Here is a 26148-nt window from a genome sequence, read left to right as displayed (position 1 = left end):
CTAGGGCAACATTTCTCCTGGCTAAACACTGCTTTACCAGCAGAGGCCGTTATGCCCATATGCTTGAAGGCAGCGAGCTCCCCCGAAGCCCATGGACGTATTAAACCTTTCCAGCCTGTCTTTGAGATGGATTGGATCCTGTAACCCGGCATCCCAAACCACCTCTCGGTGATCTGTTGGGCTGATGGGATTGCAATGCAGATGCAGATTTTGTTGTTATTTGAATGTTATTAAAAAAAAAAGTGAGTAGTCAATTGGGGGCTGGAAGAAAAAGCAAAGCTCTTCTAGGCATCGTGAGGTCTGATTAAATCTAATGACTGGTGCTGCAACACTGGCAAGGGGCTCCCCCAGCACCTCCTCTCTCCAGCCTGGTGTAATATTGTGCATTACTCATGTACATGAGAGGGAAATGAAATGGCTCCATTAAAGGAATCCTTTGGTATTCATTTCTGTGGCATTAAATACATCTATTTTCCAAAGGAGATGTGCTGTGTGTATACATCTATTATATGCATATGGCATACTGGGCTGCAGGGAACATTTTCAAGAAACTATCCAGAGATGGGGGAAGATCCTGCTCTGCTGCCAAGCGTATGCACAAAAAAAAAGAAAATCCTGCAGTGCTAAAGCTGAGGCAGTGACTGCCAGCCCTGCCTGCACTGCTGAGCCCCTGGGGTTGGCCGGAGCCCTGGGCTCAACATCTCTTTACCTTCATCCCCATGGGTAACCAAATCCACGTTGCTAACCAAAAGAACACCTTAATATGGGCCATACATGCAGACACCAACTTTTCCTTTAAGTTAACCCACAACTGTGCAATGCGAATCAGACAGTAGTTCAGAGCTGCGTATATTGAAAAATAACCTCTCCTGGAGCAAGAGGCGTCACTGTGTCTGCCTTGGGAAGGAGGCTAAAACAGATATTTCTTTAGGGTGTGGGATTTCTTTGCGTTATGCCTGGTTGCAGGGCATCTGTATTTTATGGTGATAAGCGCAAAATAGGAAAAACATGAAGAATGAACTAAGGAAAAGGTATCCTTAAGTGGTGGGATCATTCCCACTCTCAATTGTTGTACGGGTTTTAGGAGTCCAGAAAAAAAGTTCAAAGCCCAACTCCAACTTCTCAGTCTGCAGCAAGTTGCTCTTGGTTCTCTGGTGGCTTCTGGCCTCAGCCTTTTAGGGAGAACCTCCTGTTTTGGGGAAGCTCCTGCTGAATGCATGGTAAGAATCTAAACCAGAATAAATACTGTTGACAGTTGTAACTAATGGTCCTCACCAATAGCTTGGTTGCTTTCCCGGTAGTTCTTTATGCACCAATAAACCCCATTGTTCTTCTCCCAGCTGTTATTCACCAAAAGAACAAAAGCGAGCTGGAGCTCTCTCGGCACATTTCTTTAATTAAAACAACAGAAAAAGGAAGCATATGGAGCAAAGTTTGAATGAGACGTTGTAAATATCTTTTCTCGCCCCTAGCCCCAATCATTTTAGCTACATGATAAATGGCTTTTTTTGTTGTTGTTGTTTGTTTCTTTTTCCCTGGCTTGTACCTGAGGTGCTTCTCTGCTGCACCAGGGGAAAGCAAAGTGTGCTGACTGGGGAAACTCAGAGGTGGACCCCACTGGGACAGCTGCTGCGTAGGTCCCATGGTATCTGAAAAGTGAATTTTAGCACCTGGGATTTGCTTCTTTCTAGCATGCCACTCATTAAATAGGGCATCCCTGAATATACAGCCTGGGCTGGTGCTCTATTTGCTCCCAGAGATGCTTTGAGCATCCTAACACTACAGCCAAGTCTCCCAGCATTGTGGGGAAGCGGCATTTCTTCCTCCCCCAACAGCCCTGCTGTCAAGGGTGGGTACCTTACTGTGGGATGGCCAGGAAATAACACTAGGAGAAGTATTTTAGGGCAAAAGGGTCCAGTCCTGCAGCTGGATGGCTTGCTCTGAGTCATCACAACACTGCCTTTAGGCCCTAGGGTTGGTGCTGTCAGCATTTTGCTGTGAACTGGAGCTGTTTGGAGCAGCAGCACTTGGGGACTCAGCTTGATGAAGTGTTTACCTTCTGGAAGCATAACAGGGAGATGAGCTTTGCTTTTCTCACAGCCCCCAGGATTTTTCTTTTTCTGAAGGCTCACTTTTGTTCTGATGTTTATTTATTTTTCTTGGCAGGCAGGCTGGGCTTTTCTGCAACCCCAGTCCATACTCGGCTTCCAGCTGAAAAGTTTCTGCCTGATTCTGTCTGCTGTGGGCTGTTCCTGAGGGGGAAAGGTAGTGGTATTGAATGCACTGCTGCAAAACAATTGGGAAAATGTTCTGGGTCATCATCCACCCCACTGGACCCTGAGCCCTCTGGGACTGGCAGCACCCATGTGTGCTCCCCCAGGGACAGCACCCCCTCCATCCCTGCCGTGCCACCTATCACATGCTTATCAGAGGTGCCATGCAAAGGGGCTCCGTGTGCCTTTCTGCTACTTTCCAGAAAACAGAGACCTGGAAATAAAGCAGCAGATTTAAGGCATGTCCCAGGATTTCAGCAAGAGAAAGCTGTATCATAAGGAAGGACTTTTTTTTTTTTTTTTTACTTGGTATGATTTTGAGACCTTGGAAAAGTCATGCTTCTGTTTTGTCTCAAACCTGTGCTTTAACCTACTTGGAAGCTGTCTCTGAATAATTTGCTTTATGGTGTTTAATAGAAAGATTTCCCTTTCCAACAGAGACCATAAAATATATATGGTACATTTTTAACTATTCGCTTCAAATTATTGCAGGCTGGTGCCTGCTGAATGCTGCTGGGGAGGGTGGGCTGCTGAAAACCCCAAAATGTATCTAAGAAGACTTTTAAAAGGCTTATCTAAGAACCTCCTGATGTACCACACAGGATTTCCCATATCCTTGGTCTGGGCAGCAAACCATCCAGCACATCCCACTTCATTCATCACTTGAGGAGCATGTGGCTGAGTTGTCCCACAGGTAGGGTGAGTGGTGGCAGGAGGCTCTGTATCATCCTTCCACAGCCCTGCCATAAATTCAGCTCTGGCTCCTTGCATTACTGTGATTTAGTGCCAGGCTGCCTGCCTTGTTTGGTGTACGCTTGAGCTACGCTGGAGGAAGCGAGTACGGTTTTCCACTTCAGTTCTTAATTAAGCTTCATTTTCTATGGAAAGAACAAAAAGCAACTTTGAATAAGAAATCATTTCTTTTTGGTTCTTCCCACTTTGTCAGGCTGTAAATCATCTGCTCCTAACTGCAGCTGAGAGTGACCCAGTCCCGTTTGTCCTTCCCTTACCTGTCCTGGGAGAGAAAGCAGCTGGAGCTGCATGTTTATCCCCTGCTGCATGTGCTGGATGTTGGGCAAGCCTGATGCTGACATCCCCAGGTGCTGGGCACGCTTTGTGCTGCAGTGTCCTTCTGACCATCATGCTGCATCATTTATTTTTCGTTTCCTCCACCTATCTCACCTCAACGTTTGCCTGTCATAGCTGCCAGAAGGGTATGTTTGTGCTTGTGCTTGGGTTATTAATCTAAGTTTTATTTCTTTGGTTGACCAAGATGGGCAGTTATAAGGACATCTTGTGTACAGCCCATGCAGTGTCGTCTTCTGCCTGTTGTATTTGTTTTACTGAACACTGAATTCATTTGGTTGGAGACATGGCCTGCTATCTAGGGGATGGAGTTGCTGGAAGCAGTAGTGTGTTGCTGGTGGGATGGAAGTCTCCAGACAGATCCTGGAGATGTTTGTTTTTAATGGCCACTGGCCTGTCTGGTCAAAAAAAAAAAAAAAAAAGTAAGGTTGAGACCTCCATTATCAGTAAGGTGATCCTGACACCATGAATAATGGAGAGGAAATGCAGACCAGCGTGATATGGTTGCTCGGTGGGTCTCCTTTTTCACCTGCCTGTCTGTCTTACAATCACATGTCTGGGTAACACTAAGTAATTTTTCATGAGGTTTCTGAAGCTGTTACAGGCTGTGAGGAGGAAAAATGCTCCTGTTCTTGCCCCTTGGCAGCTGGCACATGAAGAGAAGAATCAACAAGACAATGTGCCCTCGTCTGAGCCATTTTCCAAAGAGCTACAACCGTGACCGACACATCCGGATAGAGTAGAACCAGATTGTTAACTGACCTGAACAGGGCCCAAGGTGGCACTGGAAAAAGAGAGGTCTCAGCACTGACCGATGAATAAATAATAGCGAAAAAGAAGAAAACCCAAAGAGCAAGAGAGACAGAAGGGGAGGAAGAGGAAATTGCCTCCTTCAAGGAGGTGAAGGAAGGCAGGAGGAGTCAGAAGCAGGGGAGCTGTTGGTAAGGGCACAGGACTCCAGGACATACGCTGAGCCACGGAGGAGGAAGAGCACTGTGAAATGAGGGCAGCCTGGCCCTAGGTGGGGACAGAAGGACTTCAGCAATCAGTAGAGGAGCCAGGACAGGTTGCAGAAGTCAAGTCAAGGCAATTGTGGTGCGTTGTTTAAAGTGTAGGGGTGAAAAAACAATGCTATGAAAGAAAAGACCCAAAAGAACAAAGAAGAGGAGGAGGAGGAGCAAGAAGAAGTAGTGGAGGAGGTAGTGGAGGAAGATGGGGATGATGAAAGCCAGGAGAAGAAAAGCAAAAAGAAATCAAAGTCTGAGGACTCAGAGGATGATGGGGAAGTGAAGAAAAAGAAGAAGAAAAACAAACGAAGGGAGTACAGCAGTGAGGAAGAAGAGGACTATGAGCACAGGAAGAAGAAGAAGAAGAAGAAGAAGAAAGGCAAAAAGAGCAAAGAAAAGAAGAAAAGTAACAAGTCCAAGAAAGGAAAGAAAGAGGACAATTTTTTGGAGTTGTACGAACAGGAGCTTCGGGACTATCACTCAGACTCCTCCAATGCAACAGAGGATGAGTACAACAAAAAAAAAGGTCAGCTCCATCGTTTCTCATTCCCCCCATGAGCAGGCAGTTGTGCTGTTAGCCCTGTGGATGTCCATCCCAGGACCTTTCCTGGGGGTGCAGGCACTTGTCTTTCCTTTGTGGGGAGTATTTCTAATTAAATGAGAACTTTTGCTGTGTGAGATGGCACCGACAGATTGTGTCTGTATTAGCTTTCCAGTTTATGAAGTCTCTTTGCTGTGTGCGTGGTACTGCTGTAATTGCGTTCTCCTAATTAACATTATTTGCACTGTGGTGCTGTTCAGAAGCTGGATCAGCAGTCAGACTCCCCTGTGTAAGCAGGGTACATAGCCAAGATGTGCGTTCCTGCTTGCGTGCATGCAGCAGGAGCGTGCCAGTGACTTCAGCCACTGGATCGAGCAGGCAGTGCACCGCTTAGGATGGGTGTAGTAGCAAGATGCTCAGCACACAAACTCTTTTGCTGTTGCCAGTAACCAAATAGGTGGGGAAATATGTCTAGTTGTATCTAAACCTTAGTACTGTGTATGATAAAATAGTTTATTTTATATGCACAGGGTACTTTAGATCAATGCCTGGTGAGTTGTTCAGTGAGTTAAGGTTTTTAGGTGATGCACTCTGCTTCATTTGAAGAGCATGGTCTAGAGAAGGGTCATAGCCATCTACACGGAGGTAGCTTCTGGAAAAAGGCTGTACTCGAGCATTTTATCTGCTGGGCTGGAGCATTTTATCTCTTTGTATCTGTACTTGAGCACTTTGTCTGAGAGCCCTGGGTAGGAAGGAGGGTGCTCCCAAGCACAGCGGGGTTATCTCCTTATCAGGGTGCACAGCAGAGAGGTAAAGGACTGCCAAGGGGTGACACCAGCTCCCCATTACCTGTGTAACTGGGTCTTGGCAAGGTGTTTAGCCTCTCAGCACTTTGTTAATTGGGGCAATAACACACCTTGTGCATGGCAATTTGGAGAACTGGGTGTGCCTAAGGAGTCTTGTGAGGTATCCACACTTGTGGGGTGGATATATGTTAACTATAATCGATGACTTCCATAGCGGTGCCTTATGGATGTACTGGGAAAGGGAAAATGATCTAAAAGCTGTCGTGCAGGTAAAGCAAAATCCTTATGAATACAATGTTCAGGCCATACACGTAACCTGCTTCATTTGTGATGGCTCTTTGAGACAACTTCTCTCCCCTCGTACCACCATTTTATTTTTTTAATAGTAGAGAGATATTAACTTCTGCACATTACAAAGGGAGAAGTTCCAGCAAAAGTTTGTAACAGTTTCCCCATGGTCTTCTGCTTAGTTTGTCAACAGTTTCTCGAGGGGAGGTAATAGCTTGTGGTTAAGTATGCTGAGAAATGAATTAAGCAGGGACTGGATTCTCATAGTTCCCATAAGAAATTAAAAAAACTTGGGCCAAAAGCTGCAACACTAACTATAGTGACAGTTCCAGGGCCCCCAAGAAACTTTTCATGTGGCCAGACGTCCCAAGAGTGAATCACTGGTTGCTGCTTTAGTTCAGGGACTCTCCTTCCTCAGCTGTGGATCAGGTTTTTTTACACGCTCATTTTCCAGATATTTATGGGAGTGAGGGCAGGGAGGGGAGAAAGGCATTGGGGAGGACGTACCCAAACAATGACCCACTGAGGTTTTCCTCAGTGAAAACCTTCTGTGGGCCATTTGGCATGAAAAGCAAAAGCTTAGGAGCAAGCTCTAACTTCCCTATTCTCTTGCTTGGGTTGCAACTACTCCCTCTGCCATGCGCAATCCCGTTGATCTTTGCGTTTTGATTCAAAGCAGTAGATTTTATTTATTTATTTGTGACTTGGTCCTAGAGGCCACTGCTGTTTTTTCTTCCAAAGGACCACTGACTGGAGGGACCGATGCTGGTCAGGCTTCCAGGAAATGTGTAGCCCAAGCAAACAGCCTCCCCACAGCTCTGGGGATGTCGGCTGCCCTTGGTACTGGTGAATATGCAGTAGAGATGCTTTTCAGTCCGTGAGCCATGATTCCTTTTGCTGTGAAAAGAAGGGAGATGTTGTAGATGTTTTATAAGCAGGGAGTTGATGGTATCTGTGTCATCTGATGTCCTCTTATTGTACTAGCAAGCAAGAGGAGGATTCCCCCTGCCTTTGTCGCATTCGACTGATGACTGAAGAACAAGGTGAATCCGGTTCCCAGGGACAGGAAAGCAAAAGACTGACTGCGTGATAGTGTGGCAATTATAGCAGAGATAGCAGGAGTTTTTAACTCCATTGTAGCTCCTGCCTGTTCCTGTGATCCTGGTGTTAACCAGGACAGTTATTAATAAGTATTTGCAAAGTTTCTTCTGCAGTACATCTTGAATTGCCAATAATGCTACAAACAGGGCACCCTGTGTAATGTGAGGTTAATGGTTCAAGCAGTAGATTTAAAGCAAAGCAGGCATCCAGAGGCTGTTGATATTGCCACCTGGTTCCCTACCTGTCACTAAAGGCTCTGTAGGTCCCAGCTGGCTGAGGCTTAGGATGGATGTCAGAGGCCTGAAACCCAGTCCTTGCAGGAACTCCATCTCTTTCCAGAACTCCTTCTCTTTCCCCATGATGTCTTCTGGATATCTCCAAGGACTGACCTGTGATACAGAGGAGGGAGGCTGGCATGGTTATTTATCCTCCTCCTCATGTTTTGGGTCAGAGGACCAAGCGTTGCTATCTGCTCTCTGGGTCACTTCTCCCAAAGCCACAGGTATCTATGGGTTGGTAGGAAGAAAGAAAATATTTCTTTCCCCAGATCCTTTTGTTCCATGAACCAAGTCTTCCTTCTGGCTGAACTGAGAGCTGCCGGCTGGTGACTCCAGCCTGAGCCACTCGGGGTGGTGGCAGATTGGGGAGAGCCCAGCCTAGGCTGGGGAGCTGCTTCTCTCCTGTGCTGGTCCACAGCGAAGTGCTGCTCGCGTGGGACCTCTCAGGGCTTCTCTGCTTGCATAGCTGTCAGTGAACAATATTTTCTAGGCCCAATTGGTGAGAAACTTTTTTTTTTTTTTAACCCCTCTTTCTCACAGCAGAATTTCAGAACTGGGTATCATCCCTTTAGAGTAGCAAATCCTACAGCAGGTTTTCCTTGTCTCTTGGAAGTGTTGCTGTAGCGTGCAGCCAGACCTGACACGCTGTGCTCACTCAGCCTCCATCTCCAGGGTTCCCAGGAGTGTTTCATAGAGGATGAAAGATAAGGCAACTCCATACATACAACTGTTTAAATGACAGTTCTGCGTGACAGTAAATGACTAGGAAAGCCGAGGTGGCTCATGATGATAAAGACACTGCAAAGGTCCACGAGAAATGTATGCTCACATGCAAGGAAGCAAGACTTTGATCAGCTCCCTGGAGATGCAGGGCTTTGAGGCTGCAGTCTTCCCTTCCAGGGGTGGACGCTGAGCACTTTGTATGCAGTGCTGCTGGTTTGTCCATAAGGCACGACGATGGGGGATGCCAGACTTCAGTGATCTTGGCAGTGATGGTTAATAATTATAAAATGAAGGAAGCTACTCTAGAAATATATGTTTTACTTAACACATTGTCTCAAACAGTGATGGGAGGAGGGAAATGGCCAATGTTGATTTGTGAGTAGATATACGAGTAGCTCATCCTTTCTTCTGATGTGCACCATCCATTTTATTGTATTACATCTATCACACTGTGTTCCTTTAGCAACTGCAGTGAAGGGTTGCACAGAAAAAGTGTTCAGGACACGCTGAGTTTATTGCCGAGTTCTCTTGAATGTAATTTAGGAGCAGAATGGAGGAGGAGAGCAAGTGCTGTGTGGTGGCCAGCTGCAGCTCTCCCTCTGCTATATTCAGGACTGGGCAGACGTATCACATACTTCTATGACAGATGATCAGCAGTTGCAGAATCGTCTCATCTGTGCCCTGCACCCACTGATCTTCCCGAACTGAGCTTTTGGTTAATATTCTAAACCAGAATCTTCCTCAGAAGACAGATATTTCTCCTCACCTCTAAGATGAGCTTTGGTTTTAGGTGCAAAACATTCAGAGAAGTGTATAGTACCAGCGGCAATTTAATGGCTTGTGGTGGAGTGGGACATGCAAAGCCTGCTGCTGAGAGGAGATGGTGTCACACCTGCCTTGCAGATTGCCTTCTTTATATCTCAGTGTTTTTCATAGTTATAAATGATGGTGTGAAATATACATTTTGAAAAGTTTAGATCACTTCTGGAGTTTGCTAGGTGAGTACACCCAGGAACTATCTGCTTGTGTGACAAACAAGCTAGTATTAAGCTAACTATGATATTAAAGTGTTGGTTAAGTTGCAGGAACACGTTGATATTTTAATATGGGCACCAAAAATATTTGGGCCTGGCTATTTGACACTCCTACTACATGCCTGAATAGCCCCACTGGAGAGTTGAAAATGTCTGGAAGTGCCCTGCTGAAATGAAGACATATGAATTGGAAATGAGTAGTTAAAGGAATAGTTAGTGGTTAAAACGCTGTGGGGGCTTTGTGGAAAGAATTCCAATGGGTCCTTGTCCTCTGTGGTCAGCCTTCCACCTGCCACGTCTCTGCTGCTACTCATGCTAAGTGAAACTGGCATCACAAAGCTTTTGGAGCAAGTTCTCTGTGGGAAGAGCCAGCCAAGGGTCGGGGCCCCTGCAGATGTCCCCTCTTATGTGCAGCTTTGTGCTGAGTTTGTGTGTGAGGGGCTGGGGGGAACGAGCTTGGCTCCTGGGCTAAGCACTTGTGTGCTCTCCTCCCTGCCTGGGCAGGACCCAGCAGCCCCAGGCACATGCAGAAGCCATCCTTGCCACACGTATGTGACCCGTTGGGGACAGCTCAGCCCAGCTGGCAGCACCAAAAACAGCATCAGGGAACAGCTGTACATGCTGGGCTGCCAAGTGTCCCTGCAGCTGGTGTGCCGGCTGGTGCCTGGAGAACCCACAGGCGCGAGGGCCGCAGCTTTCAAGCGGTGCTGCTCTCCTCATACCCCAAATATTTAAATGTGAGCAGAATGGCCAGTTCAGTTTTATATCCTTAATTATCTGTGGCTGCTCTTTAGGCTGAGTATTTGTTTTGGGACGTTACTAGAAGAGAGTTTCTGAAGAGAAACTGAGTAAGTTTTCACTGGGAAGCAGATGTTAAATGTAGATTAATGTATTCAGGTCTGAACGTGCTTCCTCCAGCCCTTGTGTCCCTTCAGCCTGGATTTAATTATATGTAGTATCCAAGGTGTAGGGCAAGGTGTCTTCTCTGGGGAAGGTGACTTTGAGAGGCTGTAGGATCATATTAAAAATAAAAAAATTAAAAAAAAAACTACTGAATTATTTCAAACTCTTAAATTGATTGCAATTACTGTGGTGTGTGTGAGTGTTTTAATCCAAGCGTTTCTTAGGCAGTCTTTCACTCTCTGTTTGGAAGAAAGAAAACTGAGCAGCTGCTCTTGCTCACAGGTACAGCAGTCCATTTCACTGGTGTATCAAATTCCCAGTTTCAGCATTGTACTTGTGATTTAAGGGTTGTGAATTTTGGTCCCATTTATGCTTTGTTAAATGTGTCTTTTGAGCTATTTATCATCCTGTCCCAGGGCACTTGGTCCATTGCCTGAATACTGTGCCATTAAAAAGGCAGAATTGCCCTTATCTGGATGGAAAGCCCAGGCAGAAAATTGTGCTGAACTATGAGGCACTATAGCACTATGAACTATAAGCAGAGAGGGAACCAGGGTAAAACATTTTTTTTTAATTCCAGGTTTAATTAATCCCCATGCAGCTTCAAATGGGATGTTTTATCCATTTAAGTATCACAAACACATCTGTGGTGATACTTCAGAGAATGCAAAACAATTGTGCTTTTTGCTGATGAATTGACAAGTGTCACTGGACAGATATCAGAAAGAACTGGCGGTTCATTGCTGTTGGTGGTGGTGGCTTGTGGAAACTATCAGTCTTTGTACTCTTCACCCTGGATGTTCAGACCTGCTGTATTTTTCTGCATCAGTTTGGTACACTCGCTTCACTTGATACATGTTTGTATAATGGCACCTCTACCAGACTTGCTCTGTTAACTGAGTGTTAATCAGAAGATAAGGTAGAAAAGGAGGAGATATGAGGTAGGAAGGTCATAGTTTCTATCAATTAATGTTAAAAAATTCTTTTTAAAAGTTCTATTTGGGGAGTAGCAACAGCCTTTCATGAATGATTAAGCTGGGGTATTATGATCAATTCATAATGACATCTAACAACCTGTGTGTGTGTAAACATAGGCAACACATGCTGCTTGTGTTTATAACAAGCTTCTGGCAGGTATCAGCCCCGGCTTATGCAAAGCAACAACAGGAGCTGGAAACTGTGTCTGAGGAGCAAAAGGTGCCGGTTGCTCAGCTGGGGTGTTCAGATGGCACCGTGCCACCTCCGCCTTGCAGGCCCCAGGCCTGTCCTAGGCCGCTTGTCCCCTCTCGGGGCATCGCCTGGTCCTTGTGTGCTACCGACTTTGCCAGCTGTTGGCTCACGACACTGAACACAATCCTACTCAATTCTCTGCCTTGGGATGAGTGGTTTTGAAACATCTCATTGCCAGCACCTCGTCTGTAAAAGCTCAGTCGTTCTCCAGAAACTTACTGGGAGAAAGGCCTTGCTCTGGGCACCCTGGGGAAGACGCAGCATCCAGCCCCTCAGTGCCTCCAGGCCAAGGGGGCCACAAAAAGGGATCTGTTGTGGAATTGCCCTTCCTGCTACCTCGTGCCTTCTGGGGATTGGGATAAGGAGCTGGCAGCAAGGAGAGCATTTCTTCTTCATCTTGGTTGCCTGACTGCCTGGGCAGCTGGAAGGAAGCGGGGCTGTTGTTGGAGTCTGGTCCTGGTCCTGGATCAAATAGTGGGGAGAGGTTTCCACTGCATTCTGCAGATGCATTGTTCTGCTGCAGGCTTTGCTTGCTCAGTATTGCAAATAAAATCAATATCACATTTTATCCAGGCTGCATTACTTTCCACTGGACAGTAACATCTAACGTTGTTGTCCTTGGTCGTGATTCAGAGAAACCCTGTGCTCTGGCTGGCCTTCCCTGCCTCCAAAGATAATTAAAGAAGCAGCACAGGTTTTTCTCGCAAATGTTTCTCTCCCCTGAGGCACTCTGTTTTCCTCCAGCGCAATTTAAACTTGAATAACAAAAATGTCGATTGCTAAGCTAATTCTAATTTGCTGTTCCAGCAAAGAACTGATGTTTTTTCCTGGTGGTATGAAAGCAAAAGCACTTTTAAGTGATAGCCGGAGCACCAGATGAATCAAGTTTAGCTTCCCATGGTGCATGAGAATGAATCGCTGATTTTGCAATAGATGATGAAGCATGACAAGCCCCAAAATACAGCTACCCCGCCTGTGGGAACTGGTGGGACAGTACTCAGCTTTGGATTTAAGTTCTGAGAGAGAAACGAGGTTTCAGAGCTCAGGATAATACCAGTACAAACAGACAGTGGTAAGTTTGTGGGGCAACTTCCCTAATTCATGTCTGTGAAGTGTCTCAGAATGCAAGATAGAATAATTTCACAATTCTTTATATAATCTATGAATGGGAAAAATGGATAACAGTGTGTAACTAGTCCAAATAGTCATGGAAAAAATCCTTCTCTTTTGCTCTGAGTAATTAATTTGGCATCCATGCCAGACTCAGAAGCTGCTTTTGCTAGACCATATAAAGAGCAAGAGATCTCTCATAGTGTGTGAGGCCCAAATCTGTTCACAGTTTAGCCAATATGAATCCGAAGCCATTGTGTTCAAGTCAATGGAGTCAGTCAGGATTTGCCCCAAAGAGAATGAGAGAAGAATTTGATTCATTTTGTGTATGACAAGAGATTATTGCTCAAAAAGTGACCTGATAAAAACAAACAAGATGATTTCAAAGGCCCATCTTCACAGTGGCTAACGGATGGTCCCTTGATGAGACCCTAACCTCAACGAGTGTTTAACTGTCGTGTTCATGTGCATTGAGAATCATTTGGGCAGCTATAACCTGAAGCAGTCAGCACAGGCGCTTAAAAACTTCCAAGGGTTTTTGCATAAATGTCAAGGTGCTCTAAGACAAACATACTGAAGTGCTTCAGTATCAGCCAGGGTGATAGGTACATTGCATGAATCAGCATTAAGCAAGTACTGAGAATGTGTGAATATTGAGGATAATCAGTGAATTCCCAACTGGAAATAGTGAAGTGCAAAAAACTATTACAGGTGCTGAGGTAAATGCATCCTGCTAAATGGATGAGGGTAGCTCTGATAGCCACAGGCTCAAAGCAGTTTGTGTTATTTTGGGTTTATAGGCAAGACAAAACAACATCTGGTTATTTTCTTGTACTGCTATGGTGTAGGAGGGTTTAATTCTTGTTCACCTTGTGCATGCAGTCTAGAAGTACAGGCTGGGGTTGCAGATCTCTTCGAGGCAGTAGGTAGTGATGATGGAGATGAGAGCTGTGATGGGTACGGTGTGTGATGGTGCTTGATAGGTGAGCTCAGGGAGGGATAAAAGGCAGAGGTACTGAAGGGTGGCAGCGCACTGCAGGCTGCCTCTAGGATGCCAGTGTTTCATGTCTGCAGTTGCCCTGGAGCATTTTTATCCTCTATTTCCTTGCTCATGCTTACAGCATGGCTCAGCTTCTTTTCTGCTTTCCTTCTTCCTTGCCTAAACTCTTTGACTCCCCACTAGCTTTGATGTCCTATTCCATGTGTTAAAACATTCTTGTGACATAACCCTTATTTATTTATTTATTTTTACCCAGGGCCACTCCTCTTGCTAGACAAAGTTTTAGGCACCGTCATAACCTCTAACTCAGTTCTCACTACTCGCTGTATAAGAATGTGACCCAAGGGGATCTGCAGTCACTGCCATAATTGGTGCCAAGCAGTCCCATGTAGTTGGAGCCAGAGAAACCCAAATTAATCAGCTAAAGCACTCTTCTGCCCTGAAGAAATTCCCTCCCCACTGAGCTAAGGAAATTTTGTGTGCCTTTTGGCTAGAAGATCTCAGCCTCTGCTTGCTAGTATTTACAGTAATTTTTTTAGCAACCATTTTGAAGCAAATGTTTCTCTTCTCTGGCTGTTGAATGGACGGTTAATAGTATCTGCTCTTTCTGCAAGACAGGGAAACAGATGTAAGTTCTTCCAGCAACGTTGCAATGTAACCTGATACTGATTTTATTCTGTCTGTATCATGTACTTGAAATGACTGGTTTTGAATGCTTATTTTCAGAATAGAATCTAGTGTCGATTATCTCCCTTTTTGCTCTTGTGTATGCCCATGAAAAGTAGTAATGGGTTTGTAGTCCGTAGCAAATCAGCTCTGCTCAACTTGCTGAAACTTTCACCAGTTTCTGAAGTCTTAATGCCAGATAGCTGAAGAGTGGAGTCAGCTGGGGATTTGGTATCTACCAGATGAGATAAGTGAACCAAATTCCATTTGATTGAGATAATATTTGGAACAAGAGTCTGTATCAGTGGCTGTATTAAAAGCTTTATATTGACTTTGCCTAGCCCACTGGGAGAAAAGCAAGATTTGGAGACTAGCCTGAAAACCAAGCATTCCCATATATAACACTGTAGATTACTGTAACTTGACTGTCTTGGCACTCAGAATAGGCTTACTTTGACCTTAGAGGTGAGATTGTTTGTCAACAAAAAAGCACCCACGTGGCTGTCTTCCTGTGAGCAGTGTCCCACATGGAGATTAATGTCTGTGCTGGGATCTGATACTCTCCCTTTTGCTTTTGTGACAGTCCCACCTCTCTTTAGGGGTCCCCTGCCCATGTTGCATGATGAACTTGGCCAACATTGGTAGGAACAACACAGACAGACAGGAGCATCTTAAGACTGGCTGAATGGCCTGACCAAGTAGCAGCTTGGAGGAAGAGGCAGGGACATTTGGGATATCCTGTCCCTATCTGAAGGGAGGTGGGTGACCAATGTCAATATTTGTTTTGGGAAATGTCTTTGTTTGCACCTTGTATTTGACCAAGAGGGAAATAGGAGTAAGGTAGGTGCAAATATCTGTCTGTGGAGAGGCTGAGAGCCTTCTGCTGAAGTAGGTCTTGATGTGTAAGACAGGCAGGAATCTGTATAAGATGAGGTTTTCATATTTTGGATATAAAAATTTATGGCAAAAGCTCTGAAGAAAGTTCGTGTTTCAAATCCTGCTGACCAGGATGGGAAAGTCAGAAACTCCTGAGGTGTGCAGCTGACAAAACATTGTGGTGTCTGCTTAGGAGTGCTGCCTCTGCTGACCCTGTGGAGATGTCAGCGTGGTTCAGCTGGCCCTCCCAGACTCTGCTCCAAGAGCAGAACTCTTTGAGGAGCTCAGTGGTTCCTCATTATTACTCTCATCGGTGTTAGCTGGAAGCAGAGCCATTACATGCTGACATCCCATAAATTAGAAAGGGAGGAGGGAGATTTTGTGGATGCACTTGGAAGCTTCAGTGGTAACTATAAAGTCCCTATGGATGCTCTTTTTATTTGCATTCAGTGATTGCTTCTGTCGAGCAGGAGTCTAAATAGCAGGACACAGCCAAATCTGGAGTGATATACCGAAACCTTGTTCTTTTCTGAAAAACTTTGCTATAATTTGTCTTTAGCTGTAGGACCACACAACAGCCCCAGGAGATATTCTGAAATGACAATGAGCATCATCATCAAAGGATGGGAAAATAGCAACCTTTGTATCTTATTACTTTGCAAAGAAATACTGCATTTTTTTTACCTTTTTACTTTACAACAAAAAATGGATTTTTTAAAATTTTCCTTGGTAATAAGCATGTATTCCTTGAGAGACTGATGTAAGGTGATAGAAAGACTGAATAAATGGGTGGTCAGATGTATTTATAAAGGGATCCTTTTAAAAATGAGTTAGCAGTTTCTGGCACATTTGGGCAGATATTTTCCATCAGTGGAAGATTTTAGGGGCTGGCAGTTTTGCACCGTAGAGGCAAATCTTTGAGTGTAAGTACATTCTTACAAGTGAAAACAGCCCACATTCCTGAGGATAATCACAGCAATGAGAGGCAAATTCAGAGGGACTGAGTGGGGAAGAGGAATGTGGAAATTGACTCAAACAGGGGAGAAGCTTGGAAAGCTTGTGATGGCACCCTAAAAGAAAGTAAGGGACTTGGTGGGAAGGGGGAGACCTAGCTTTCATGATGAAATAGATATTATACCTGAGATATTTCACTTCTGCCTTTTGTTAGTCTTCCCCTTCTCAGCGGGGGCACTGAAGTAGCAAAATCGATCTTTTCAGCCCAGATTCCACATTTGGTTAGAAGTGTGACTTCCACAGAAATCCAATTTCAAGCTTTTCAGCTAATTCAGCTTTATTGTCTCAAATCGTAAAGTACAAGATATTTATGCCTGGGATTTGCTAAGGTTGGACATGTTCTCTCAAAGCCAGAATATCCAATTATTCAGGAGAAAACTCCTGGGGTGGTTGAGAAATGTCAGTACTCTGCAGCTCTTGTCTTATGCCACGGATGCTGTGCCCAGTGAAGAGGCTTGGTGTACAAAATGTTGCCCCAACAGCACCCTGACCTTTTCTACCTGCTGGGTCTTCAAGCTGCAGAGATGCTCCCCGTCAGGATCACACCCATCAGCTGTCAGTGGCTGATCAAAAATAAAAGTGAAAAAAAAAAAAAGGAAAAGATCCAGGTTCCAAACCGCTGAGCTCTCAGGCTCCTTGTGTTTGAAGGAAGCAGCTAAATAAGCTGCATTTCCCAGGTGTGTTTTCTGGAAAGATTTAGCATCAGTAGTAGCATTTAACTTTTATTTTCTTCCCCCAGGGGGAGTCCTGGGCCTTGCTCCCATGACACTGCTGGAAAGCTGTGACATCATTTATTTGCACAGCTGGCAGCACAGCTGTAGCGATGGAGAAGAGGTGGCAGGGCTCGTTTCCCCTCTCAGGGGCACGCTGTGACATGTCTGAAGTGTGCTGACATGCTGGTGTCACCAACCCAGCCGTCGCTTTGTCCCTCTGCGCACAGTTAATTAAATCAGCGTTAACCACAGCATATGCTCAGTAATAACATGAGCTACTTGGGCTCCGGCACATCTGTCCCCCACTCCCGGATCTGCTCATGGTAAAAACTGCTGATCCACCTGCCGCCTGCTCACTCCGGGCACAGAGGCTGAATTTGGGGTTGTGAACCTGAAGTGCAAATTTGTGCGTGCTCGTGTTTTGAGGCTTCTGACAGCTGTGTGACTCCTGTTGTGGGGACTGGAGAAGGGTCTTGATTTTTTAAGGGGGAGTATTTTGTCTTGTTGATGGTGTTAGATGTGTTGCGTTGGCTGGCGGCTGGTTTTGCATGCAATGCTGGTGGTACGCAGGGCTCCCTGGTGCTCTGTGCCTCTGCTGGTGGCTGATGGCGAGAAGTACTGATGGTGAGATGTACTTACATGATACAGAAAAGTTGTAATAAGCTCTGAGACGACTGGACATAAAAAGCTGCTGTAAATGAGTGGAGCTTAATGATGCAAGCTAGCAGTTCCCAAAGCAGAGGCGATGCAGCACTGAAAACCATGAAGTTAATTCACAGTGAATCACAAAGGCAAGGTGGATTACATGTCCTTCTGTCAACAGTTAAGGTGACCGTTGTCTGTCTATGTTGTGCCAAACACCCCCCATTGACATGTGTGAAAGCTAACAGGAGGAAGATGTATGTACAATGTTTTCATTTCACCTTATATGGAAGCTGTGGTCTTCGTGTTCTTTTTTGCACTGCTACAAAGAAATCTCCCCCTCCCTAAGCCCATAAATAAAATATGCCACACCAAAGCATTCTTAAAATTTAGCTGAGCACAGGTTATGTCTTACTGCAGTTATTATGATACTGTCCCCTTTCTGCCCTATTCACATTCATGGAAAGGTGAGGTTAGGAAAATATTGTGGTATTTTGTTCTGTCTCAGTGCAGTAGAGCTACTGGAAATGAGGAGTTAGTTTCAATCAGTTGTCCCTGAGTGGTCTGGGTTTTGCTCTAGCACTCGGTCTCCAAACCTTTCAGTTAAAATTCTGATTTAATTTCCTCTCCAGGATGCTTTGAGCAAATAGTGTTGGGGGGGTGGTGGTGGTGGGGAAACTGTGAAGCTCAGAGTAGATAGTCCTTTTTGATCCCTTCTTAATAAATGTGTAATATTGTAAGTAAAGAATGGGCCCTAATAAAATACGTGCCATAGATGGGTCTGATGCATCCATGAAGAAAGACATTTTTACGGTGTTATGTCTGAGAAATCGTGTACTTACCGGTCAGGTTGTGCAAGATGAAGTGCTCTAAGTTTAGCCTTTCCTCTAGCCTATTGGTCTGAGCCTGAAGTAAAATACTGTTACCAGCTAATGACCACTGTGTAGCCTAAAGCCAAAAAGAGCCGTCAGGATACTTGGTCTGGCCGTAAGCAGAGTTTTATAACTTCATCTATTCTCTTCTGTACTGAGCCCACCAAGACATGTCCTTCAGAAAGGTGACCTGTTGTCAAGCCTGAAGTCTTGTTCCAACTGCACCCACCACCCTGCTAAAGAGATGTGTCTCTGACTGTAATCCGAATTTATTTTGTTTTACTTTCTGGCCATTGGATCTTGCTATGCCTTTCTCCACTTGAGCAGAAGCCTCTTTTCTAATTGTGCTTCTCCCAGGAAGGTATTGATGTGTGGTGATAAAGTCACCACTCAATCTACTGCTCAGAAAGCAGAGCATTGAGAGTCTCAAAGCTCCACAAATTAAGAGTCTAATTTAAACATTTTCCTGCCTTATTCTCATTGTGATTTACCATTTGGTCTTCGGTGAAGTCTCTAGAACATCTGAAAAGCAAACTTTCTGGCTGTAGCGATTTCTCAGCTTCATACAAATATATCACCAAAGCAAACAGGGAAGTGTGCATTGCCTTGACATGTGCATAAATGAAAAATGGCTCAACAGCTTTACCCTAACACTTCACATAAATTCATCTGTTATATATAATACATGCACGTACATTACAGTATGGGAGGTGAGGTAGTATGTGTTCACAGACAGAAGTGTTCAATTTTCAGCAAAATCTGTCCTAACTCAACCCTTGTCTGCCTGCGTGTCAGCTTGATGTGGTGATTTTCACCAGTTGTGCTGATCCTTAGCAGCGATGATGCTCTCAAGATTGGTTTTGGTGGAGGGTGCTGAGATCCATCTCCAGGGTTTGCAATTCAGCTCCAGTTTGGGAAATGACTTGGATCTATATTGCATGGGGTAAGGAATTTCTCTTGTTGTCCTGATCTTTCTCTTCTCCTTCCACAGTTTACGAGGTGGTGACGGTGACAGGAGATGTCCGTGGAGCTGGAACCGACGCCAACGTCTTTGTTACTCTCTTTGGAGAGCATGGGATCACTCCCAAGACTCATCTGACGAGCAAGTGAGTGTCTGGAAGGAAATCTGTATCCTTCAGGCCTGTTCTTCAGTAACTTTTATTGCTTTTTGATGAAACATAATATTGTGCTGATGGATATAAAAAGAATAAATCTGAAAGGTTTTTTGAGATCACCAAGGAAATTTGAATTTTTGCTGTTACATACTTCCTACCAAATCCCTTGCAAACCTGTATTCCCTTCTGTGGGTGGAAACGTGTGTTCAGATCCATATTATGTAAGGCTCACACTTGAAAGGTGTGGGGATACTTGCTTTTCTTAATGCTTAAATTAGGATCTCCCAATTTAGGAGCTGAGAATATTCGCTACTTTTTCAGAGTGGGCATGATGGTCCAAATTCGTATGCTTAAATCCCACTGAAGCCTGTGTGAAATCAGGTACAGAGAGATAAGTGTCCTTAAAGGTTTCTGAAGAGTAACTCAGTGGGTCTGAAGTAAATTTGATGGGTAACCACCCACACCCAGCTGTAGGAAATTGGAGGCAAGCATAAATGGAATAAAACAGTGTAATTTAGGAAACAGCCTCCCTGCTCTGTGCATAGTTGCACACCCATTGTGGTCGCACCATTCTGTTTTTCTCCAGCTGATGCCAATCCATCCTCTGGATGCAGCTTCACAGTTCCTATCACTGCATTGAACTTGGTGGAAAGCATATTCTATAATTTAAGGTCATATTATGAGGCTTTTGACTCTGTCCACAACTTTATTTTTTAAAAAACAAACAAAACAACAACAACAAAAAAACATCAGGGTTAGCAGGTGCTCACCTCCCATGAAAACAAGGTGACTTTTAATAAAGTCCCATATCTGCATGCACTAATTTCCCCTTAGCCAGAAGATTGCACTAAGGAAGTACAAATTTCTTCTCCACGGGGTCTAGGACAGGCTGTGTGTCTCTGCTTTTCTGTGTTCTTATTGTTTTGGTTTTCTTGAAAATGTGCTTCAGAAATTATTAAGCCAGTGCTAATGTCACACTGTAACTTCACATTTTCTCCATTTCTACAGCACCGACAAGAGGTACCTGCACCTATTTTAAATTTTACCCTCAAAAGAGCTTCTCTTCCCAGTGAAGCAACTCAAACATGAGAGTCTGTAAAGAAAATGATATGGGAATGGTAAAGAAAATACATGAAATTTCAGCCCTGTTTGCCATATTTGAAACTCAGAAATCAGAGCTAGCCGAAGGAGTTTTATTATCCCTTCATCCTCAGAAACACCAGGGAGAACTTAATTATATCATAGATCTAATTTAATAGAATTTAATTATAAAATACCTAATCAAAAGGCTTTGTTCTGTGATTTTTCATCCAGATACCCCAATGAACTTATAAAACAGTAACATTTCTCTCAATTTCTCAGAGAAGGAAACTGAGGCAAGGAAGTAAAAGATGCTGTGGCCCCTTGGCAGGTCTGAGCTGGGAGCAGCAGCTCTGCTGGGGGAAGAGCTGCTAGTGCCCAGACCTGCCTCCGAGTGCTTGGCAAAGCCATCAAAGCAGCTTCTGCTTTCCAGGGAGTTTTCTTGTGGTCAGCATTTATATAAAGAACCATTTAATTGGGTAAGTGCTCTTCTGCACGTGGCTATGGAAAGAATCCAAATGTTATCTTTCAAAACTAAAAACTTAAAAAATAAATAAATACTGCATGCCCTTTACAGAAGAAGTCAGGAGATCCCATAATAGATTTCTTAATCAGCTGTGACCTTAAATGAGTTAATGGTTCTACGAGTCATCGCAGCCTGCTCTTTCCTCCTGTACTCACCACTTTTTTGTGTGTGCGACAGAAATCAAGGATGCACAGGGATGGTTTTAGGTTGTGCTGAAGCAGTCTGAGCCTGTCCAGATCTGGGTAAACATTTTGGGCTTGGTCCCTGTTGCTGCAGAGAGAAGATGAATGAGCCGTTGGTAAGAAAGGATGAAAGGATGGGAAGCCAACCTTCTGCAGTTCAGCTCTTGAAACCAGCCCTGTAGGAGGTGCCCTTTAGAACTACAACTGTAATTTTCCACTGGGGGTTTCCCAAACATCAGCAACACTTCTGCATCTGAAAGCAAAGCCTCGTGCATCACAGTGATCAAGGAACAACAAGAGAAAAAAAGCTTCTCTGAACTTAGAAATTTCTGCAGATATGCTTAGCTGGTAGTCTTGTCTTCTAAATATTGAAGCAAAACATGAAATAGTCCACTTGCCCCCAAATTTATTATGCAGCTTTGTGAATATGGCAAAAGGATGGAATCTCATGCATCTTTCAACTAAATGTTTACATGATTTCACTTATGACATGACTGCAAATGCATGACATTTTTATAGGTGTTTCCATTTCCCAGTGTATGATAGAAAGACAACATATCCTGCATTGACTAAAGATGGTACTACCCTTTCAGCTTCCAGTTAGAATAGGTTTTTCTTATTTCTTTTGTGATTGTGTGCTGGTAGTGAAATACATGACATTTCAGCTCTTTTTGTCATGTACAGTGAAAGGAAGACATGGCAAGCTGTTGAAATATCATGTGTTTTTATCATTTGCCAACAATAAGGTAACTGTGGAAAACAGACACAAATCTTCATAATGAACTGTTGAAGGAACATCACCTCTGGAAGTGGCAGCACCCAAATTATGTCCAACAAGATGTATTTATTTAGGCCAGGAGGTTGAGCCAAGTAATTTTTGGGTCTGGGGGGGGGGTGGGGGGTGGGGCTGGAATAATTCCTTGTATTTGTTCTCTCTGAGTTGGGAATGGCAGCATCTCTGTAAGTGGTCCCCATTGGTGTCTGAGGTGGTGGCTGGGTGCTGGCCCCAGCTGCACTCAGCAAAAAATCCAGCTCACAAAGCTCTCCAGATTCCCACCTGCCATCCTGCACCAGCTACAGCTCAGCCAGAGGCTAAAAGCATTGTTGAATTTAGGCTTCTTTTCACGAGCTCCATCACCAGTTTGAGTGAACACCAAGGCAGCTGTACTTGCATTGCTTGGTGGCATTTCGGCAGCCCCTGTGGCCATTCCTACAGCTATGAGCTGCTTCTCTGTGGTCCAACACAACATCAACCAGCAGTGCTGATCCTCCCCAGCATTTTGTTTCTTCTTGCTTGTGTGCTCTTTGCCACTTTGGTGTTAAGAAGGGATAGGACTGATCACAAAACTCAGCCAGTCACAGTGTTCAGCAGCAAATTTATGTGTGTTTAATGTAAAGGAATTCACTTTTCAGTGACAGGTTTACACTTTGTGCATGTGGCAACTGTGATAAATACTCATGATCCCCTGCCACCTTAAAAAAAAAAATAGCAGCTCTGGCACTGAAAGAAAGATGAAATAAATGCTAAGTGACAGCTGGCTTCTTGCAGTGCCACTGAATTTGAGAACTGTGCAGTAGATTTATTTATTTATTTATTTGATTCCCCATGCTGAATACCTTAAACTGGTCATCCCTTCTACCAAGTCTTGAGTTACTGTACAGAGCTTTTCGCTTTGCCAGTTCCCAATGCCAGTAAGTACAGATGAATTGCAGAGTATCTATGTGGCGGTCTTAAGAGCATGTTCATCTTTGTAGCCCTACTGCGACTGAGCTGTACCAAGTTGCAGAAGGTCTGATTTAGTAGTTTAACAGCTCTGGAGTAAATGAACAAATACTCTCAATAAAATACTCTCAATAATAAAAGCTGTAAGTTGGAAAGTATTAGAAAGTTGGCATGGAAAGAGCTGTCCAGCTAGAAAGCAAAAGAACAGGTTTCCTATGAACCACAAGAACAGTGGTTCAATACCTCTTGCATAGCTGCAGAAGCACTTCAGAAATGAGTTGCAATACTTTTAATGGCACAGGATATTTCCTGTGTTAAAGCTGTGTATGTATCTAACCTCCCTCTAATATACGCTTCTACAAATCTGCAACACTTAACATTGCACTGTGAAGACTGGGGCAGAGTGACCTGACAGCACGCTTTGGAGTCTAAATTTGCTTCTAAAAAAGAAACCAAGAGAGAGATTTGTTCCCTCTCTCACCCAGTCACACTGCCTCTAGCCTGCATCGAGCATTTCATGGACAAAACCACCTGGGAGGGCGCTTAGTGATGTTGAACAACCTGAAGATTAAAGCCTGTAGGATTGGCGTACGTATAGATATAATCCGCGTTCAACAAGACAAGTGGCAACCGGTAGTACCAGCTACAGGCAGGTCAGGACTTACAGGGAGGAACAGGAATTTACTCAGTTGTTTCAGGGAGTTCAGGTGCTTGATCAGGTCCCTGTTGGCCAAGTGTCAGCATCAACTACTGTAAAACCTGTCTGGTTTTCTCCATGAGATGAACATAAGATGCCTTCCTGGAACAAACCCAGCATTTTTGTCCAGTGCAAAATCCTGTCCCCACCCCAACACACAGTGGGTTTTGTCCTCAACAAAAGCGTGGAAGAACTTTTTCACGTACAATACATTAACCTCAGCCTTAAAAATGTCTAAGCCTATTCTTATTAAAATTTTGCAGAATATTTCCCCAGAGACTGAGACAGAAACTTTCAGCAGAGAAAAATTTGCCCCCAAATCTGCTGAAGCAGATGCAAATCAAAGTGTACTTCAATATTGGGAAATGTTGAGTGAGCTTTGCAACATTATAGATGGTCCTATCTGCTTTGTATACAGTTTGTCTAGAAAATAACAGACTGTGTAGATAACAAAGACATAATGTATAGCTGAGATTATCTAAATTAAATACAACTTTTGTTTTCTCTGCAAACCATGCAGAGGAACATGAAAAACTGACATTAAATTATTGTTGCTCCTTGTGATGTAAAGTGAAGGAGCTATTCAATGAGTGTTATTAAGGCTACTGAAATCCGTTCTGTGAATGCTTATGGATAGGACAAGGGCCATTTCAGTGTGCCCTATGGCACTTTGTAAAGTTTCAGGGTAAGCTCAGACATGGGCTCTCATGGTGTTGGGCTGGTGTTTGGCTCCTGAGTGTCATCAGTGTTCCACAGTAATTTATCTCATTCAATTAAATCTCCTCAGGTGGGACTGTTTTTTCATTATGTGGTAATTCTTCTGTGCTTCTTTAAGCAGAATTTCTTCTGCTGGTCAGGTTATTTGTAGAAAAAAAAAGGAAAATCATGTCCTCTGTATGGAGACATTTGCAGTCGCTGTTCTTTTCAGCTGGTTTCTTTTCCATCTGGAGTATTTTTAGATGCATGCTGCCTTATGCGGTATTTCCAGCCGCTCGCTGACTGATGTTGTCAGCTTCATGACAACAGTCTTGGCAAAATATTTGCAGTCCAAACTCTCTGGAGTATTCGCTCACTCCAAGAAGGAGGTTAATGATGCTGCTATCGGAGCTCTGCGTTAAGGGTAAATATGGTTTGAACATATGTTTTTCTTCAGCAAGGCTGTCCATAAGTCCATCCAGGCAGTGTCCTCTCTCTAGCAGTGATCGACAGTGGCTGCATAAGGAGAAATAGAATAAGGTAAACACGTTGTAGGCGTTTTCCCAATATCTTCTTGCATCTTCTGGCAAGCTGCATTCTCCATCAGAGCCTGATAACCCAGAGATGCCCAGCCTACAAGATATATAGAAAGAGGATGACCAGAGCTGTTGTTTCGGGCCAGGAAAACCAACAGGGACAGAAGAATACTCATTCCTGCCACCTGCATGTGTAGAAACTGTATTGCCCACCTCTGGTCCATGAGAAATGTTCCTCCTGTGAGATTACAGGTGAACCAAACATTATGTTTCCATGGCAGGTGACATGCTGTAGGATGGTTTTCCCTGAGTGACTTTCTGAGATCTTCTCCTGCTGCTCTGCTCCCTGCTGCTGCTGGTAAACGTCAGTGGCAGGAGCAGGCGGACCCGCAAGGAGATGCTTTTGGGAGCTGGCTCTTCCCCATGTTTTAATGGAGCGTCTCTACAATTTTGTTTGAACAAACATCCATGGCAGAACACTTTGTGCTTCTGTGCCTCCATGGTCTCCATGGGCTTTTGCAGGAGGTTCTGGGCATACAGAGTGCCATCAGATAAAACACTGAGCATAAAGGCAATGTAAATTGTCATTAACGCAGTGGTTTGGAGCTGTTGGTTCAGGTTGCTGCGTTGCTGCTAAAGGTTATGGTTTTTATTTTTATGCCTCTGCTATGATCAGTACTCAGGTTTTCCCTCTGTTCCTCTGAGCCCACCTCTGGAAAGAGTTTGGTTAGCTGGTCAGAGGTGAAGATTATTTTCTACAAATAGTAGTTTCTCTTTGTCAGCACACCAAGTAGCAATGAAACTCTCATGGCACTGGCTCTGTCCTCTGCACTGGCGGCCTACAGAGGAGATCCATGCAGAGATTTATAAATACCATGCCTGAGCATGCACCAGGTCTTGTGGTGTGTTTTAGCACTGTGAATTACCCAGGCAGGGGACAGAGTGCTCTAAATCCTTGTTTGTACATTTGCAGTGCTGTGAGTAGTGAGTGCAACCTGCAGGCAGTCATTCAATCAAATTAATCTGAAAATGGCTTCAGATACCAAATATACTGAGCATTTCATGCACTAATATCTAGTGAGCTTCTTTAGATGTTTTTTACATTGCATGTGGGTAAAACACTACAGCAGATTATAAAAAAAAATAGAGCTGCTAAAGTCAATTATATATGTTAAAAAAAAAAAAAAACAGTGATTGAAACATATTTCTGAAGTCACCCTGGCCTGAATTCCCATCCAATTGTTAGAGTGAAATTCTTCCAAGCTCTAGAGTAAGCCTTTGTTTATGGCAATCCATGCCCAAGCCCTGGGTTTGAACCCAGTGAAGCCTGAACATTGGGGATTTAGTGCTACCATTTCCAAGTCAGATTTTTCTCAGCTTTATTTGCCACCAGAGCTATGCAACCCAGTGTGCTGCACTGTTTGGCGTAA

At 44.2% G+C, this 26148-nt stretch overlaps 1 protein-coding gene across 1 annotated transcript in view; it reads left to right on the top strand.

The window, feature by feature from the left end:
- LOXHD1 (lipoxygenase homology PLAT domains 1) overlaps positions 1-26148 on the top strand; it is a 155874-nt gene that overhangs the window by 12733 nt on the left and 116993 nt on the right. Inside the window, exon 2 of the mRNA XM_083816422.1 lies at positions 19155-19269. Coding sequence (XP_083672548.1) covers positions 19155-19269 — 115 coding nt within the window. The remainder of the gene's footprint in view (positions 1-19154; positions 19270-26148) is intronic.

This window comes from Anser anser (assembly GCF_964211835.1).
Source record: "Anser anser genome assembly, chromosome: Z".
Lineage (NCBI taxonomy): Eukaryota > Metazoa > Chordata > Aves > Anseriformes > Anatidae > Anser > Anser anser.
The sequence above is the reverse complement of the archived record's forward strand: the minus strand, read 5'-3'. Positions and strand labels throughout refer to the sequence as shown.